Source organism: Corvus kubaryi, unplaced genomic scaffold (genome assembly GCF_017639235.1).
Source record: "Corvus kubaryi isolate FWS band 111438036 unplaced genomic scaffold, C.kubaryi_AGA036_p1.0 66, whole genome shotgun sequence".
NCBI lineage: Eukaryota > Metazoa > Chordata > Aves > Passeriformes > Corvidae > Corvus > Corvus kubaryi.
Genome location: NW_024582054.1, coordinates 2,670,707 through 2,690,269, shown reverse-complemented (window position 1 = coordinate 2,690,269; position 19,563 = coordinate 2,670,707). Strand labels below are relative to the sequence as shown.

Sequence of the window (19,563 nt, the reverse complement as noted above, 5' to 3'; positions counted from 1 at the left end):
ACCAGATAGCATTCTGACATCTAGCTACATGGATTTGAGGGTCCATTTATCAAATCTTTTATCTTCATCCCAAGCACACTAAAGGCACAGAAATTTGTGGCAGGGAACCTAACTTTTCCTCCTCAAAATAGAACACGATATCTTCCAGTGTCCAAGCAAAAAATAAATGCAGCCAGCACACATGACATATTTGCTACTAACAAAGTATACATTTAAGAAAGGCATTCCAGCAGTCAGGAGTTTTATTTGCCAGGAATTCCAATTCCTTTTTATATATAAAAGTTTCTTCTTTTTACATAGGAAGCCTAGACACAAAGGATGCAAGAGTTTGTAAAGATTTCAGGAGGCTGCTGAACATGTCCATGTAAAAACCATTCTCAGAAGCCAATATTCAAAATAAGATGAAGACTGAAAACACCTCCTTTGAGGCAGCTCACATCCTGACATTAACACCTGCATGAGAGGTTTCTACAGAAAAAGCTGTTACAGGGATCTCAGTCCCTGAACTGTCAGTCTCAGTGGAAGAGCTTAAATATAAAGAAAAGGGAGCAAGAATCTCCTGTTTTCCAGGTACTGACTAATCCAGACATGTAATAGCTTCTCCCTTCACTGGAGTCTCATTCGTTTTTCAGGTGGTCCTTTAGCACCAGCACTCTGAGTATTCTTTACAGTCTCTTTTTCCTCTGGCTTGACAGCTTCAGGGGCCGGTTCTGGCTCCTTCTTGATTTGATCCACTAAAGATGTAACAGCAAAAGAAAGTTAAACCTCTGATTTTCACTCCTGAAGTACTCTTCAGAGTATTTAGAAAATATTGCTAATGTCAAAAGGGCAACATTAATTTCAAAGGTGTAAGAATAAGCAGGGAGTAAATTCATACTTATATGGGTTAAAAGGTGGAATAGATTGAAGTGATACAGTTCATGCCTTTCCTGTTTGAAGGTTGCCTATGATCAACTCAAACTCTTCACTCTTATCCATTACTTTGCACAATTAGGCAATGCCAGAATTCCAAACCATCTCACAGTAGCAGCAGCAAGAGCTTACATGGCAACTGAAAGATACTGCATACAGGGCCTATTTTTAAAGTCTTGTGAGAATATTACAGTTTTACCTGGGATAGGCTTTTCTCCGGGCTTTTGCTGTGGGGGAAGAAAAGAAAAAAACCAACACATCAGTGGAACCAAAGTTGAAATTCTCAACCCTTCCTGCTATTCATTTAGGAAGAAAATGCAAGCAATGCACTCTTATACACAAGAGGTGAGGGTAGAATGGGTCACTCAATACACTTTAAACAAAATCCAGTTAACATTTTATAACATTCAGCTTTTCCTCTGACAACTGAAAAACACTAAAGCAAAAAATATGCAGTTAGCCAGTCTTTCCCGCATCTCAGCAGCACTTTTGTGGGATGCTGTAAACATAATTTCCTTTACTCCCAAGCAGAAGTCCTGGTGGAACAAATGGCTACCAAAAACAGAGGTAATCACAACAACTTCACAGAATGCCAAGAATTTCCATGCTAACTAATGAGTCTCCAGAACAATGGAGTAACTAAAACAAAATACTGTGATGGCTTGATTGAGTTCACAAAAGAGGAAACTGGAAGCAGCAGCAACATCTGATAGCTGAGAACAAACCCTCTGTGATCAGATAAGGAAGGTGTATAATAAAATTCACTCTCATCGTTTCGCCAAGGTCTTAATGACTCCTGCGATTACAAAGGGAGATCCTACACTCCAATATGAGCCTTCATGTCAAATTTATTATCAAATCTGTGTTACTATTGCAGGAATACATGAAATTCCCATTCGGTTTCAGCTGTTCAAATACTTATGACTGTCTTTTAAGTTCTAAGTTACAGCAAAAGTTGCGGCTTTTGAGTGTCATACCTGAACAAATCTGGGTGGAAACTTTTGTCTTAGGTCTAAAAGCAAAGCATCTACCCGTTGTCTTTGGAAAATAGAGCTTGGTTCTTCTTTCTTCTTGGCTTTTGGTTTAGTTTTCTCTGCAAGTCACAGATATATTAGAGAAAGATGTATTAAAATTTATTTTCTCTTAGCAGCTCTTTGTTGTATGACAAGTTGGTATTTTTCTCTCCTCTGAACTTCACCTGTATTTTCTCACTGATATTGGTTTTTTCTTTTTTTTGTGGAAGACAGATTAAGGATGATTCTTACCTCCTGACAAACTGGTTTGGCTTCTGAAAATGTGTTTTGGTCCCCAGTGGGTTGAAGAGTTGCCCACTTTGTTGACACACAGCTCACCATTTTCATCTCCCACCCATGCCTCGATGTTCATTCCCACCAGCACAGAAGGGCAAGATTCCTTTCATCTGGTAGAGAGCCCTAACTTACCCTTCAGACACTTCATCTCACCTCTCCACCATCACTGTGCATTGCATCAAGCTTTTCTCTACATTCCTTTCCTCTCCCTAAGTATGCAGGAGAAACTAGGAATCATACCTCGTTCTTCTTGATCTTTGAAGTGCCACCAGTAGCCCTTGGATGGGTGATAGCGACAGTAGGACATAGCTTCTTCAAAAGCAGACTGAATTCCATGCACTGCAGTGAGCTTTCAGAACAAGAATGTAAGGCAGTGTTCAGAATTTAAGGAGAAAATACAATATAAATTTTTGAAACTAGGTATTTTAAAATTAGTATTTGATATTCATTTTTGTTCTGGGAAGGGAACTTGGAACATCCAGTTTTGGACTGAGAATGTTATTTCTTTAACTGGTTCTCACAAGGCTCTTCTGAAGTGCTTTTCTAAACTGACAGAGAAAAACTTGCAAAAGCAGTAGTTTATGAGAACAGAAGGAATCAAACTTGAGCATCCAATTTAAAAAGAACTACCACATCAACTTAAAAAAATAAGCCTCATTTAAAAATAAATATTACATTAGCTTAACATTAATGTTCCAAAGCAAGCTTCACTGATTATGTATTTAATTACTATTTCATATGTATTTGTCAAATAATTTTTCTTTTGATTATTCAAACTTCATGCTGTTTTGCCAGCTGTGTAGCTTCAGTTACTCCGGTCCTTCATCCTTAAACAATGTATCCTAGTGTTTGGGCAATACTGCAGTCTCCAAGATCTTGCATTTTCACGTGGGACGCACATGATATTAACCAGTGGCATTTGGTTTAAGTTACTGCACCGTCACTACACAAGATCTTTCCTCAAAATAGTGAAGGAGAGATTTAAACAGCCTGGGGGACAACCAAAAGTAAAAGGAGATATAAACCAGTATACATCAAATGCACAGAACACTTACAACTCTGGAGTTAATGACAGACCCTAAGTCAGGTGCTTGATAAATCACTCCAGCTATAATATAGTAGTCAGCCAGTGGCATAACTGTGGGAAGGAAAAGAAGAAAAATACAGGATCAATTTAAAGCTCTGGCTGCAGACTGTGTATTTGTTGCTGAATTTCAGTTGTAGCAGGAGAAATTGCAATACTCCTCTTACCACAAAATTTTCTCTTCTTCATCTTTTCCTTCAAGGTGCTTTATTTGCACCTTAGGCACAGACTGATAAGGAGAGAAAAACCAAGGTCTGCTTTACAGATAGAAAAGCATGAGCTTTAAAGTCCTGTCCTACTGCAAGCAAATGACTGGCCTCACAGAACTAGGCTTTTCAGAGCTATACTAGAGCTACTACCAGTCAAGTGAACTGCTCTGGAAGTAATTCCACTAGCCTTGGCTACCAGTAGAAACCCACAATAATGTAAGATCTCATTCTTCTGGACTCAGCTTTCTCTAACTTGTACAGTCCTCTCAGCTAGATTTCCCAGACCAAATGGAGTTAAGCACACACAGAGCATGCTTTTCTAAATTAGCAATGTTCTGCCAAGAAAAGACTACCTACCAAAGGCATTTGCTAAATCAGATTTGGAACCTCTACTGACCAATCAAAAATTCTTGTTCATTAGAGCTGCAGTGCAGAGAACATGACAGTTGCCTCTGTAACTCTGCCAAACATTGTTCAATTGAGAAACCATAGCAATGCTCTAAGCTTCACATTCCTAAGGATCTTACCTGTGCACACGTGTGTTCCAGTTCCTCCATCTGTACTAACAATTCAACCAGTACTTGCATTTTATGAAGCTTGGACACCTGCCTAAATTAGCAGTCCCAGACAGCTGGGTGCATATTACAGCCAGTACCCACTTCTCCTCTAAAGAAAAAGGATGCTTAGCACTTCCTTGCAAATGGAGCAAGACACAGAACAGCAGTTTTACTGTCTCACAGCTCTGTACCAGGGCCTACCTTCCTAGACAGGTAACTCTCCCTAATCAAAGATTTTTCTAATATCACTTCAAACAGGCAAAAAGTTGTCTTAAAGAATTTCAAACATAAATACATCTGTTTTAAAAACACACAGAAGTCATAAGACACGCCTGCATCAGTTGTGTTTAAGTGTTCTACACTAGCTATGAACTCATTAAATTTCGGTTTTATATCCCCATTCCTATGTCTCAAATACACTAATATTTGTACCCTGATAAAATAAAACACATGGTAACATCTGAGCTAGGGAACTATGCAACTCAATCAAGGTACCCAGCACAAACTTTACAGTCACAGTGGGAAAAATGTTACCAAACAAGTCTCAGTTAGGTTCCACCAAACATACATCTGCCTTACAGCATAAGTCTAAACACACATACTGTGGAAGCTCCAACTCCAGTCTTGATCTGAAAGGTGTCAAAACCAGAAATTAAGGGCTGCATGATTATTCCATACTCACTTTTAGAAGCTATGTTCAAAATCTCTAATAAAGAAATAATTCAAAAAACGTATTAAAGAATCAATCATGTATGTTTTCTCAATATGGAACTGCAATATAAAGGGACCATTATCTGATATAAGCAAATAAGATACATTACCAGACAAGACAAATTCCTGTACAAGACCAAAATGCATATGCAGAGCCTAAATCCCTAAAAAAAAGTTAAGAAATAACTAGCACTAACCCTGCCTTTCTTTCCTACAAAGCTTACTCTGAAATAACCTAAATTATTTTATATGAACATGCAGTAAACAGGTAAGACAGTCCAATAACTATTGAAACGTGGCTACATATTTGTTTAATCACACACACATAAACAAATTCAAGGTTAGAAAGGAATAATGAAGCCAATTGCATGCAGATGGGGAAAAAAAGCTAAGGTATTTGATTTAAAAACTGGAAAGGTGATCAGTGACACTCTAAGAAGGAGTGGTGCTGTTATCACAAGATTCCATCGCAACAAGAAATGGACACTCTTGCATAGCCTAACAGATAAATATGACACGGAATGAACGCTATTAGCAATTTCCTGCAGGAAAATGTAGCACAGGGCATCACTTTCTCATCTGCTGTTCCCAATTCCCCACAAGATGGCACTCCCTGCTGCTGGCACACTGCAGGGAGCTGCTGGAGACAGGATCTCCCCACCACAAGGCCTCATACCCTCCCAGTTAGACTGGAGATAAAGACAGAAAAAGGGAAACAGAAGTGCTTAGACACAAATTAGGAACTGCTAAAAACAACTGACTGATCAGGCTTCTCAACAGGGGGAAGAACTGAGTGATTATACCTTGTGTTGGAGATTGCCTTTGCTGCTTTCGGATAATGAACAGAATGGGCTCTTGAGCATGAAGAAGGATGTACTCCACTCCAACCATCTGGCTGAAAAAGAAGCAACCAGAGTAAGTTATCTTCCTTGAAGTAACATCTGCAGGATGTGAAGAGCGACCAAAGGGGCCGGCAGTAAAGCAACAAAGTTCTGATGCTTTGAAAGCTCTTCTTTATAATGTGCAGTAAATAAAGGCAACGGATTTCCTGAGCTAACTATCAAACCCTAGGTGCATAGACAAAGGGAGTTATAACAACCTGACACAAGTAGAACATATTAGCAACAGATAAATAGCAAGAAAGGTAACAATCTATCATCATGTCATTTAAATATAGCAACAAAGAACTGGTGTATGATGTGATCATCTGTGTGTCTGATGTAAAAGTCTCTCTGCAACCACATCTGAGCACAAATTACTTTATCAATGAACTTCTAGCTCTGCTTCAAACTCCCTATCATATTGTAGAGTCTTTAAATAGTTCTCAAACAACTCACTTGTGCTCAGTGTAGCAGATGGGGAACTGAAAAGAAAGTTAACTTGCACATGCAATCTCATTACACAACCATATGTGATCAGTTTATCTACAACACTCACTACTCTTATTATCCATACTAAAAAGCCAGCTCTTCGGAAGAATTATGTACTAATTATGGCACATAGCCAGCAGTACATGGAAACACAAACTACTTATGAACTCAAAGTATCCCCTAACGTATCCCCTATTCACCGCAGAAAAAACATTTAACTACATTATGTTACTCAGGTTCTGTTGAGCTGGGAGGATGAGAGAAGACAGCTTTTCTATTTCAGAGAAATATCTAAAGGGTGATTTACTGGAATCTCAAAAGATACACAGAATCCTTCATGCTTAATGCTTCCTTGAGATGGCATACGAAGAAGTAGAAAACATCCAAATACCAAAAAAGCTGGGCTTTTCCAAAGTGGTGGGACTAAAAAGCACCAAAGAGAACGAGGTTTCCAGCATGCTTCCATTTAATCGCCAAAGCCTCTGAATGGAGGGACAAGGGATACTGCACAGGAACCAGCTGCAAATTACAACTTACTTCAAATGGTCCAGGGTCATCCGCTGCATTTTGACAACTTCATTGTTACATGTTCGGTCATAGAACGGGTTACTTCGCTCTGAGAAATAGTCCAACACGCTCCCATTGTTTAATATTGGAATCCAGGAGCTGTCAACCCAGGAAATTCCCAACAGATTATCTGGGAAAATAAATCTACACTGAGTACCAACGCAGTCAAAAACACTACAAATACATAAGAGAGTAAATTGCCACCAGTTAATGATTATAGCAGAGAAAGGAGGTGGAACACAGAGTCAAACACACCAGTTAAAATTAAAGAAGTATTTCACAGAGTTCAAATAATAATTGATAACCTTTAACCTTCTGCAGTTCTCTTAGCAGTACACAAGAAAAAAAAAAAAAAAGACCCAAGAAACAACACCACAAAGATGCTATTTTTGGGCAGATGTTTCCCAGTAGTCTTGAACAAGAGATTCTATTCCAGACTATAAAATTAATCTGCCAAATTGCCTCCAGCAAATTACTTGTTCCATAACTCAGTGGATATTACAGAAATCTAACTACCGAACACTAACAATTATATTTAAAAAGTAAGCTTTTTAAATTAAACACACTTTATAACCTACAAGTCATTATAGGCCAGTTAAATTCTTATAGATTTAGGGAAATATTAATTAAAGTCCCTGCATTTTATTATCGCACTGCAGCAAAATGATGTTCCTCAGGCACAGCGTCAACAAACAGTTCCATAGTCAACAAATTTGCTAACACTGGAGATCCAGGAGGAACCTTGAAAAACACCCTGAAATTCATCCATTTTAAATCGCAGGAGCAGCAAACAGAATTTCCAAGACACAAGAAAGCAGGAAGAGACATGCATTGTTTAGATTAAAAAAACCCATAAGTGATGAGAAGTCATTGAAGACTGAAGAACTGAAATTCCCTCCTCACGGGAACCACTCCCTAAAGTTCACGCATTATATACATACCCAGAACTCCCACTTATCATTCCACTGAGAATATTTTACTTCCGTGACGATTCAGCACGCTCAAGGATCACTGCATCAGTTTCAAAAATGTGAGCTCATATACTATTAGCAGCCCCTCTGAGGAAGTGTAATAAAGTAACACTACCTGCTTAGCAAACCAGGAAAAATGCAACAGAAATAGTTGCACGTAAACCATTTTTCCTTGCTAATCTCAGAATTTCCAGCCTGTTTCAGGCGGGGCAGGGAAAGGGAGGGAGAACTCTAGAGATATTCACGTTATCTCACATAGACTATCCTCTCTCCTCACTATAAGAAAAGGAAATTTCACAAACACTGCACTAAGATCCATTATTAAGCACCTAAGTCATGGTAGAGCTGTTTATTCCAAATGCCATTCAAACCCCTAAGAGCTCTCCTTTCAAAAGGATCTTAAAATCTTAAGGGTTTGCATTCTTCTCATAATAAACTCTCACTTTATATTTCAAATACAAACTTTCCTTGTTTGTATGATTAATAATACCTGCATTCTCAGAAGAATGTCAGACAAGCTTTAGAAAGATAATATACCTATCATGCTGTATATAGACTGATAAATGTATCATAAAATGGAATATAAAGTTGGACTCTAAGACTCAATTATCCACAGCTGCTTAGTGCCAGTATTTATAATAGCCTTTATAACTAGCAAGATTGTTCTCTTAACTATTCTTGGAAAAAAGGGGAGGAAGAATAAAACAAACCATGAACCTGACATGCCTGTTACATTGAAGGGTGTACTGTTTATTTTGGGTATGAGAAAGCAAGGATGGTGTTCCTGCTCCCTGTTCCTTTCAAAAATAGGACATCTTGTGCAAAGCATTTCTTGTGGAATTTGCATCACAGATGCAAAAGTAAAGTGCTTGTGACAATACTGCCAATCTGTCATGATTTTCAAGACAATTTGGAAGACAAGCCAGCAAGCCATGGCAAAAAAAGGAGTAATTCACACGTGTTGAACCTGGCCTTGTCGTCCAGGTAGCCCAGCACTAGGCTTTGACAAACCAAACAGTAAAGTAGCCTAACAGGGTATTGGGTTTGGTAGAGGGGGTTACAGGAGTGGCTTCTGTGAGAAGCTGCTGGAAGCTTCCCCATGTCCTACAGAGCCAAGCACAGACCACAGTAAGGAGGCTGTGCCCCTGCAGCCCTTGGAGATCCACAATGGAGCAGAGATCCGCCTGCAGCTCCTGGAGGACCCCACACTGGAGCAGGTGGATGCCCAAAGGAGGTTGTGACCAGTGGGAAGCCACGCTGATGCAGGCTCCTGACAGGACTTCTGGTCCCTTGGACAGAGGAACCCAAGCTGGAGCACGTTTGCTGGCAGGACTTGTGACCCTGCAGGGGACCCACGCTGGAGCGTTTTGTTCGCATTTCTCCCAATGCCAAGAGCAATACAAGCCATGCCAAGCAGCCCCATGAGTTGCCAGGCCCTGCAGAGCTGCCAGGTCATGTTCACCTGGGCAAAGCAGTGCCAAAGTTGGCCCAGAGGGTAGGCAGGTCAGAGGCCATGCTCTCTGTGACAATGGGCACTTGTCCATCCTTACCCAGCTCTGGGGGCCGCAAAGATCTCAGTCATTCTGGAAAAGTGAGGAATTGCCTGTGTGACCAAGCTAACCATCCTGCGCAGAAGGTACCCAAAAATTGTGAGCAGGTTGGTTTAAGTGCAGAATACTAATCTGCATTATTAATTCTGCCAATTTCAGAGACCAAGATGGATTAAACAGAACTTCTTCATGACCTGTACTTTAGAACACACATTTCCAAAATTTGTGGAGAAAAAATATTCTAATACTCTTGGATTGGTGAAAACGCAGTTGTTTTAGTTTCAGTATATCTATTTTGAACTTAAATGACAGACCCACATTATGGTAGGCCCAAAGGGATACACAGTACAATTACACCAACAATTCATTTTTCAGAGGTGCAAAATTTTGGATTTTTCACTACTGGTTTTGATGTGTCATGCAGAGAAATCTGGGATGCCTTTTTATAGGTGGACCCATTGACCATCCAGCATTCTACCTTAATTTCCAACCCTTCTGTTCCCCAAATTTAGGGAATATTATTATCAGCTTCACCCTTATCTGAGTCCCATTCATTTTTAAAATATATAACCGAAGTGGCTAGGCTTAAATCTGTTTTACTGGAACATATCAGCTTTTGGAAACTATCATGTTGACTAATAACCCTAATTGGAGGAGTTATGCAGGCTATAATGAATACATTTTTACTGTGAAGAAGACGAGAATGCTACTAAAGAAGGTGCAAGCAGAGCAATAGGCAGGGGGGGCTGGAGTCTGAAAGGGCTCCCACCCTTTGGCCTGAATCAACGTGCTCTTTGTAGGCAGGAAGGGACAATTAGATGTAAACATTATTTCTGACAATGAGAAGAGGGGACTGGTGGAAAACATCCCAGCATCCCTAGCGGACTTCCTAGCTCCAGTACAACCAGAGAATGAAACAATAAACTTCTGATCAACAGCAGAGCCACATATTCAGTAATAACCAGATGCAAGGGCCTGCTTAGTAAAGTTATGATACTGATTGTTGGGGCAATGGGAAAAAGGGTTTTATGGCCATTCCTGTAACTCATGGAGTGTCCGAACTGGACATACTAAACCGACACATGAGCTTCTATATGCCAGAATGCCCCCTTCCATCATTAGGATAAGACTTACCCTGCAAGCCAAAAGCTCAAGAAACTTCTTTTGAAAACTGTGTACAGCTATGTATCTCACAGAAAAAGCCATGGAAAGATCAGATCTGCTTACCAATGAACCAGACCTCAGAGAAACCTGAAAATGACATCCTGGAAGTAGTACTTATTGCTGCTTAGGGTTCAATAGGAATTTAATACCTGTAAAGAAGCCTTGTTCTTAGGAGTATAGGCTGGTACAGGATTTAAGAGCGATAAATCAGATACCTCAACTCTGTTGTGTGTATGGGCTTCTTGTACCAGGTGAAAAAACCTGTTTTGGGACAACAGCATTGGAGAAATTCATGGAGGACTGTCTCCTGTGGGAGGGATCCCACTGTGGAGCAGTGGAAGACTGTGAAGAGTCCTCCTGCTGAGGAGGACAGAGTGGCAGTGCCAACACGTGAACTGATCACAACCCCATTCCCTGTCCACCTTTGCTGCTTGGGGGAGAGAAGGTAGAGAATTCTGGAGTGAAGTTAAGCCCAGGAAGAAGGGAATGGTGGAGAAGAGGTGTTTTTAAGATTTGGTTTTATTTCTCATTATCCTCCTCTGATACAATTGGTTATAAATTCAATTAATTTCCCCAAGTTGAGTCTGTTTTGCCCGTGACAGCAACTGGTGAGTGATCTCATCTCTGTCCTGATCTCAACCCACAAGCCTTTCATTATATTCTCTCTCCCCTGTCCGGTTGAGGAAGGGGGTGATTGAGTGGCTTTAGTGGGCACCTGGCATCCAGCCAGGGTTAACCCACTGACAGTAGATGAAAAATAGAAGTATACCTCAAAATCTACTTAATATATTGAACTGTATTAGATAAACGACTTCGAGGGAGCTTAAAAGACCTGGAGTAAGACAGAAGGTTCTCGCATCAGCTAATAACTCAATACAGCACTCCTCCATTAATTGTTCACATAGTTCCTTCATGTAATCTCAAAAAAGGCAGTCAAAAAACCACACAGGATTACACATAATCATTAAGAATTTGAAGACAAAAAAAGCAGGAAACCTCTGTGGCATTATCAAAATTGACCCTTCGTGAAATTTCCTTAAATATCTGCTCTTGTTCATTCTCTGAGACTCCACCACGCAGGCTTCTGATGTTAGTCTCTTCAGACACTCTCATGGAGAAAAATAACCTCCTTTCCTGTGGCCTCTGAGCCCCCACTTCCTCTCTCAAAGTCCCAATTCTTCACAGCAATTTAACTTCTACTTTGTTTACAACATAAGTCTTCTTTAATACTTTTTTCAAATATCACTTCTTCTTCAAAACATAATCTCCTTTTATTCATATCCCTTACTTCTCACCCAAATGTTTCTTGTTTTTTGTTACTTCAGCTTTCTTTTCCCGGCTTTCCTAACACCTGGTCTGCCTCACCACATCCACCTGAACTGCTCTTAAGATTACCAGCCTCACTCGCTGCGCTGGTCCTGTGCAAGTCCCACACACACGCCAGCGCTTCCCACTTTCCCCCACACTTCAGAGCTGGAACTCTCTCTTTTAGCTGTTTCCTTACGTCGCCATCTCACCGCAGGACCTCCCTATCCACCCTGAAAAGGCAGAGTCTACCAGAAGGAAGCTTGTTTTCCCCCCGGCCGTTCCAGCTTCCAAGGACCAGCACACCACCACACCGACCCCCTCCTGCGGCCGCCCCGCGGAGGACTCTGCGCCGCGGGCGGAGCTGAGCCCAGGCCGGCGGGCAGGGCCCCGGAGCCGCGGGGAGCGAGCCCCGAGAGCCGCCCCCGCCCCGGGCCTACCTCGGATGTCCACAGCCGCCATGGCCGCGCCGTGCACGTCCTGGGCGGGGCGGGGCGGCGCGCAGGAAGCCCAGGAAGCGGTCCTGGAGCGGGGAGGCGGAGCGGGGAGGCGGAACGGGCGGGACGGGGCCGGAGCGGTGCAGGGGGGAGAACGCCCCTCGTCCCAACACGCAGTCGCTGATGAGGGAAACAAATGCGCGGAGGGTTGTGCTGCCCCAGCCTCTCGCCAGAAGCCAAGGTGATCTGCGCTTCACTCGCGTGCTGCATGACCAGAACGACGGCGCCAGTGGCGAAAATAAACGTGCTCATCCTGAGCTGTTGGCTCGAAAGGGGAAATTACGAGGGTTTTGCTGTCGTTTTCACTTGACCTTGGCCCGCTGGTATTTGGCGGTCATTTTCAAAGTGAAAGAGGTGTGGACTGCAGGTTGCTGCTCAGCATCACACCCATTCATCTTGAGCTGGCTGGGGCAGCCCTGATTTAGTTTGCCATGTGGGAATAATAGATATTTTGAGGTCACATCATCAAAACACTCTGTGGTTCCTGTCCTGAGCTATGGTCCCTGGCATTTCGGCTCTTAAGTGAAATCGTCGGTCATCAGTCATTTACAGAGCGAAGAACAACATTCAGTGGAAGAATATACGTACACTGAAGATTAAGAAGCTCCTTATTTAGATTAACAACTGCAGTCTGCCAGTCTGCCGTACGGAGTGTCCAATACCCTGTGTCATGCTAGCTGTACCTCCAGGCACTCACCGTGCCTGAGCCTTTCCTGCGGAGATCGGCCATTCCCTTGCTGGCAGTAGCAGAGTCTAAAAGAGCCTGGAGTTACCACCTTGCTGATGACACGAGATCTTAATTGGTGATGGACTCTCTTCCCCTTCCATTAGAGACCTGTGTGAAAAAAAGTATAGGAAGTACTTTACTGTGTATGAAGTACAGAAAAGGGATGTTATTGTATGAGAGCAATCAAAAAGAGCAAAAGAGAGCTGATGCTGCTTATTTGCTCTTTGTTCAGTCCTCTCATACCAATGCATTAGGAGACAGACTGTAATTGCAAAGCCACATACCCTTTTATTCATTTCTTCCCATGATTCCCATCTCATTCAATATGTTAATGTCACTATATCACTTGCGAATATTCTGGGCTTGTTTTCTGTGAAGAAGAGGTGCCTGCAGAACACTTGCTTTACATGTTTTGGGTGTTGAAAGATGTGAAGGTATCAAGCGAAGGTTACAGAAAGTGACAAGGTCAGGCAGAAAAATGCTGGTTTGGAAAACTGGACTCTAGTCTTGCCAGTGGTATAGTCATACATTAGATTAATGAAGTTTTTTCAACCTCTGATATATAGATGTGCTGAGCCCTTGATACAAATAAAGTAATGCTGGTCATGCTTTGTGTGTTTTGTAATTCTCTGCACACTGAGAAGTTAAGTTCTCTAAAATCTCTCACAGTTTAATTACTCAAAATAAGACTTTTGTAATCTCAGTGCCTTGCGACTGCATCTCTAAAAGGGAGGTGATAACAGGCCACTTGGCTCTGAGTGGTTCATGAAAATAAATTTAATAATATCTGCAAAAATATGAGGCTGGGATGGTAAGCGTTCTGAGAAAATTAATCTTCTCTTCAAAAGAATATTTGCTTAATGTGGAAAAAAAAAAGTAAAAAAGATTGAACAGTGGAAGAAAACAAAGTACTGAACAGAAGAGCACTGTCCAGCTGTAATATTGAATTCAGAAAAAAGCCATGAAAACTCAGTACTTGGTACCATTTAATAGCACAACTGCATTAAAAACTGAATCAACCTTAATTTTTCAATTTCATTATTCCTGAGTGCTTGTCTTTGTCACTGAGATAATATTTTGTGGAATGTGTGCTTTTCCATGGGATAATTCTCAGGTGCGCACACTGCAGATCCCCATTCATTAGTTAGCTGCTACTCGTTAGCAGTTTCTACCTTTGCCAAACACATCTCTCTAGTGTTACCTGCACCAGAATGTTTCCAAGTAGTGCTATGATAGGTTGCCATTCTAAACCAAATACCTCTATATCCCTGTCATGAACAATCCTCCTGGAGGGCAAAAATGCCACCAGACATTACAGCCATCCTTCTGGAGCATCTCTGATGCCCTGTTTCATTCTATTTTTGTGCAAACTATTTCTTTTCAGTAGCAAATGGAAACTCAACCTGTATTTTAATTATTCATGTTGTCCATCTTTCCTGCTGACTCTGCACCTCTCCTCAGCAAGGATGTCTTTGGATGAGCGAGAAGCTGAAAAGTAAAGATTCCTGGGTGGGAAATAATGGGGCTTGATTGCTTACAATGCATTTTCAATTACATGGTGAGACTAGCCAAAGCACTGCTGGAAAGAATTGTTCATCTGGTAACATTTTCACCTTCTGCTGTAGCATAAAAGACTAGGGCTTTTTCACCTGGCTTCCTCTAAAGAGAGAGTCCTAATGAGCATTGCAGTTCTGTCCCTCTTAGCAGGAGGTGTGGATTACAGATGGAGAGATAATGAAATCTATCATGTAAAATGAGGAATTTATGCACACTGCTTTTGGTATCAAAGAAAGGCACCTTAAGCAATAAATATTTAGACATATTCATTCAATTTGTGTGCTTTAAAAATGCATAAAATACTTGGATAAAGACTGACACTTTTTCATGCCCTGGTGTTTGGATGTCATTTAGCATCACTCTCCCCACAGTGGAATTATTTTTCTGTATTTCTATGGTCAGAGCTAATGAGGAATCTCATCCTACTATGCTCCCCTATATGTAACAGAAGAGACTGTCCCTAATTTACATTTGTTAGCTCCAGTGGATGCAGGATTGGTAGCGGTGAGAGCTCCAAACCACATTATGGGTACAGCAAGGAGACTGCCAAAGAGTCCCTTTATAGTTTCAAATAAGCAGAGCTAAATTGAGAGGACTAGATCTAAAAAAGGATGGAAAACCACCTCTGTGCACATCTCCAACAGTCTGCAGAGACTGAACAAATAAGCTAGATATACGCCGTCAGGTGAAAAGTATTGTTTATGTATCCTTATCATTAAACTCTGGGCGGTTTCCAAAACATAATAGAGGCTCATGAACAAGGATATCATCACAGCACCTCAGATTCTGCCAACCTGCATTTGAACTCACAGATTAATAGTAAATATCTCCAAGTCCCATTCTGTGCTCTAGTAAATCTAGTTCTGCAATGAAGAACAAGGGAAATTTAAATTCTTATGCTAATGAAAAATTGCTGATCTTGAATTACATATGAAATGAGCAATTTGCTACTGGTTTATAATAAATAGGAATGGGAAAATATTATTTTAAATTCTTATCTTATGGTTTGAGGGAAAGACATATAAACAAACCAGAGGGAGAAATGTATGGGCAGTACAAAGAAAATGATGAAATCACAAAATTTGTAAGAGGGAAAAGAGAATGTTTGGTACCATGAGTTCATCCCCCATATTCTCTTTTAACATTTTTGCTGGTGACATTTTTCTTTCCACCCTGAAAACACTCATGTTGCTGGTATCTTCCGATGGCATTACACATGTAGTCATTTACAAAATAGCTTCCAGTGGGCCTCAAAAGCCATCAATGAATTGTGCTTTAGAAACCCATAGCACAGCCAAATTGCAAAATTCTGATTTTTAAATCCTTAATCAGGCACTTTTGCTGACTTCAAAGTCTGTTAATTTGTCCTTTCGCTCAGTGCATCTGCGTGTTCTTTTCCTTTTCCTGAGATGCTGTTTTCTGCACAGTTTTTATAAATACTGCTAATCACATGCATTGACTATAAAAAAAATAGCCAGGCTTGTAAGCTCTTATTTTTTTCCTGGAAAAATGCCACTGGGAAAATCTAACTGAAGTGACTGCAATGATGGCTGCAGCTGGTGCCCTGATCAAAACTGAGTCCCCCCTACCTTGTTACTCTCAGCTCTGGAGCTGCTCAGCAAAGAGCAGAGAAGCTGGGGGACACTACAAGTGATGTTCCTGGCATCCTCAGAGCATTTTAATACATCTCATAGTGCTTTATTAGAGTGTCCTGTTTGAAAGAATAGGAGGAAAAAAAAAGATGAAACCCTGCTAACAGCCTAAAAGCTTCCTGAAAACAATTAATCTCCCAGTAAACCCCAAAAGGCTATCTGTCAAGAAGTTAATAAAGATGAAATGTCAGGATGCCACATGGCTGCTAACAACTGCAGGCAGGAGGGGAAATGAGCTTCCAAGCAAAGAAGCACAAACTGTGTCATCTTGCATATGATCATGTATTAAAACCAGCAACTGCAGATGCTGACTTTTGTGTCTCTGCAGACATCTCTGACCTTCACATCTCTGCTGCTGCATTGGCTTTGTCAATGCAAAAGCCCATGACAAAGAAGGATGCAGCAAGTATCCCTCCTACAGGTGTTGGATCACCCAGAGGGGACTGGTGGGAGAAGCAGAAACTGCCCCATGTCCCTATAGCTGCACAGGTCACATACAGGCCAATGTCCAGCAAGAGGCAGATGAAGTTGTCAGGCAACCCTGGAGCACAGCCTCCATTCCATACAGCTCTACTCGTCTGCATTTTTTTGCTGGATTGGGAGTCAACCAATGTTTTATTTCCCCCCAGTTTCCAAAGGGCAGATCAGAGCCCTGGAGTAGAGCCCTGGCCCACTCACTGCCAACAAGCAAACAGTGTCTGCTGACAACGAAGGCTTGCCCAGGACAGGGAAGGGGAGAAAAGCAAAGCAATCTTCTCCCCATACACCCTTTTTATTGCACATGTCTAATAATCTAATATTCCCAATCTCTGGACTGCACCACAGCCTTAGCGTCTGGCAGGTACCTCTCAGTAAGCTTTGAATGCCATCATTTTACTGAGCATTGTAACCCCCAATATGACCAAATTGCAAAGTCCTTGATTTTTATGCCTTTAAGTCAGGCACTTGGCTGATCTGAAAGAGGGCTTTAATAACAGAGTCTCTCTAGTCTGATGAAGAAATCAAGATTTGTTTTCCTGATTTACTGTATTTTCTATTAAAAAACAGAGTGCTTCAGTTTGGCATTAAGCCCTGTGCTTCCCAGTGGGAGGATGCAAAACAGGGACAGGCTGACCAGATCAGGAAGTGAAATGAAACACTTAATTTCTATGTTTCAAGATTGGAGAGAGCTACAAAATCCAGCAAGCAGCCATGGTGGCAGAACATTAATGAAACTGTCGAGCAATATCTCTGCTTCAACAACTGCAGGCAGGGCCTCATAATGCTAAAAGGGGTCTATTTCACTTCAGTGAAGAATTTTCATTTCTGCTCTGTCCATTGAGTCACAAATGTTTTTTCTCTGCACCTTCCATGTATCTAAAACAGGTATCCTCACCTACCATGAAATCTTACTGTGCACACTTCATCACTTTTCTCAAGTACCCAGTGGGCCAGGCAGGTCCTTAATTGGAGCCCTTTTTCCCTGCTCTCCCTTTGCGTTATTTTTTACTGGCATTGGTTGCCTGGTAACTCTAACACCTTTGCTTCCTTCACACGAATTTCACATGTCCCTGCCCAGTAGGTACTGAAAACACCACATTATTTCCATCCTGGCTGCAATGCTCTTCTTCATTTGTGCCTCCAGACTACACAGAGTTGAAAGCAGGCAAGTGGCCCAAGTGTTCACCCCAGGAAATGGCTGCATAGCCAGGGCTGCTCATCCCTGGGTCCAGAGTCAGCTGGAATTTAACACCAATGTCTGACCTGAGCTAAGGTGGGGAAACTGGCCTATTTGCTGGGCCTGTGAAAAATGATCTATAACAAAGTGTTCCTTCCCTGCTGGGTAATACTGCATATATCAAAGGTTATATCAAAGGTAATTGGACACTGTTTTGGAGAGAGGAAAGGTCCAGTTTGGTTGAGGTGGCATGAGTTTATGGGGGCCTTTCATCTCAACGGCTACATGGGATTTTCACTGCTTAGTCTGATCAAGGTATTTTCAGAGAGGGGATTTCCTTGGTCACTGCAAATGTGGCTGAGAAGGTATGTGTTTCTCTTCCTTTCCCTTCAGAAGTGGCTGCAGAAAGTGTCATTATAGGCTTCACTTTGTTGCCCTATTGCCTCTAAGCTGCAAGGTCCCCTATGGGGTAGGAAATTACTAGTGAATTGGTGCTCAGCATGGGCTCTGGGATCTGCAATTTATAGAGAAATCCCACTCTCAGGAGCATCTATCCCTTCTTCTGCAGGACTAACAAAATTCCTATCACAGGCTACCTTAAAAAATTACAGGTTTCCCTACCCAAATACAGGTTATTGTATGCTTTGCTTCAGTAGGGTCCCAAAGAAGCAAGGTAGATCCCTTGGGTATCAGAACAGTATCAGCTCATCATGCTGGTGCTGCACTGTCCATCATCAGAGACTGAGATCAGAGCTGCTATGCCACTTCACAGAAACTTCCAGAGGCTGTACTTGTGACCCCGAGCTCAGGATGTACAAAGCTGGGACAAAGCTGGGACAAAGCAGCTTAGCAGGAGGGCACTGTCCAGTACATTTTTGCACATGAGAGAACCCTCCATCTGGGATATTCTCTCAACCACATCAGCCAAGAGTAGACCAGTTATAAATATTTTACACCAGGCTTTGATAGAAAAGAGTAGGCTAAATTAATTAAGCTCACATCACAGAGATTCAGCATTTGCTCCAAACAAGTGATGAACCCGCACTGATACCAGAGCCTCATCTGTATAATGGAAAGAGCCACAGCACCCCTTTGCTTTGCAGATCATACTGAAGCCAGTAGGTATGTGGCAACTTACAGAACATGCTGGGATATTTGCACATCCAGCAAAGAACTAGTTATGTTTTTCTATCAGTGCAATAGAGAGTGGGGCAAGGACACTTACAGATTAAAAACCAAATGATCTTATTTGATCACTTCCCCCAGTCTCTTCTCCCCAGTGTTTTAAACATCCCATTTGTTGAGCGGGAAAAAATTAGAATAGCAAGGCAGGAGATACATGAATATAACTGGTCTACTGGAGTGAAGCCAAACTAGCAAAGCCAGGCATGTGTTTCTATAGTACCTAGCACAGTGGGGCTCCACTGGGACTCAGAAGCTATCGAGATGCAGTGATAAGTAATGATAATAGGAACATCAGGAGATGAATACAGACAAGCTATATGTCCTACAAATCTGTCAAAAATTAACATTTACCATCAGCATACATCACATGACTAACCTTCACAGCTTGATTCAGTGCCATGAAGTGTAGACTGTGGTTTGAGGGGAAAAAAAGTGAGGCAGGGCAATGATCACCCTTCATCAGTAGGGCTGTTTTTCCAGGATGGGTTCCCCAGTACGGGACAAATCAGCAGCAAAGTGTTTCATTCACATTGTCTCGGTTTTGAAAGACAGGTGTCTGCTAAGGAAGGCAGAGGCCC

At 41.7% G+C, this 19,563-nt stretch overlaps 2 protein-coding genes across 2 annotated transcripts in view; one reads left to right on the top strand and one right to left on the bottom strand.

The window, feature by feature from the left end:
- Positions 1–224: 224 nt before the first annotated feature.
- MED6 (mediator complex subunit 6) lies at positions 225–12,256 on the bottom strand. Its single transcript, XM_042047378.1, has 8 exons — positions 12,151–12,256; positions 6,691–6,850; positions 5,587–5,678; positions 3,278–3,360; positions 2,463–2,571; positions 1,890–2,005; positions 1,112–1,139; positions 225–734 (listed from the first exon to the last, which is right to left on the bottom strand). Exons 1-8 carry the CDS (start codon positions 12,170–12,172, stop codon positions 607–609), a joined length of 738 nt encoding a protein of 245 aa, XP_041903312.1. The 5' UTR covers positions 12,173–12,256; the 3' UTR covers positions 225–606.
- Positions 12,257–12,330: 74 nt separating this feature from the next.
- TTC9 (tetratricopeptide repeat domain 9) overlaps positions 12,331–19,563 on the top strand; it is a 47,430-nt gene continuing 40,197 nt past the window's right edge. The window contains exon 1 of the mRNA XM_042047226.1: positions 12,331–12,561. Coding sequence (XP_041903160.1) covers positions 12,331–12,561 — 231 coding nt within the window. The remainder of the gene's footprint in view (positions 12,562–19,563) is intronic.

Coding starts and splice junctions, on each gene's coding strand:
- MED6 (XM_042047378.1), bottom strand. CDS start 12,172: ATGGCGGCTGTGGACATCCGAG. Junction 2,006..2,462: donor CAAAGATCAAGAAGAACGAG/GTATGATTCCTA, acceptor TGTGACTTGCAG/AGAAAACTAAACCAAAAGCC. Junction 1,140..1,889: donor TTCCACCCAGATTTGTTCAG/GTATGACACTCA, acceptor CTTCCCCCACAG/CAAAAGCCCGGAGAAAAGCC.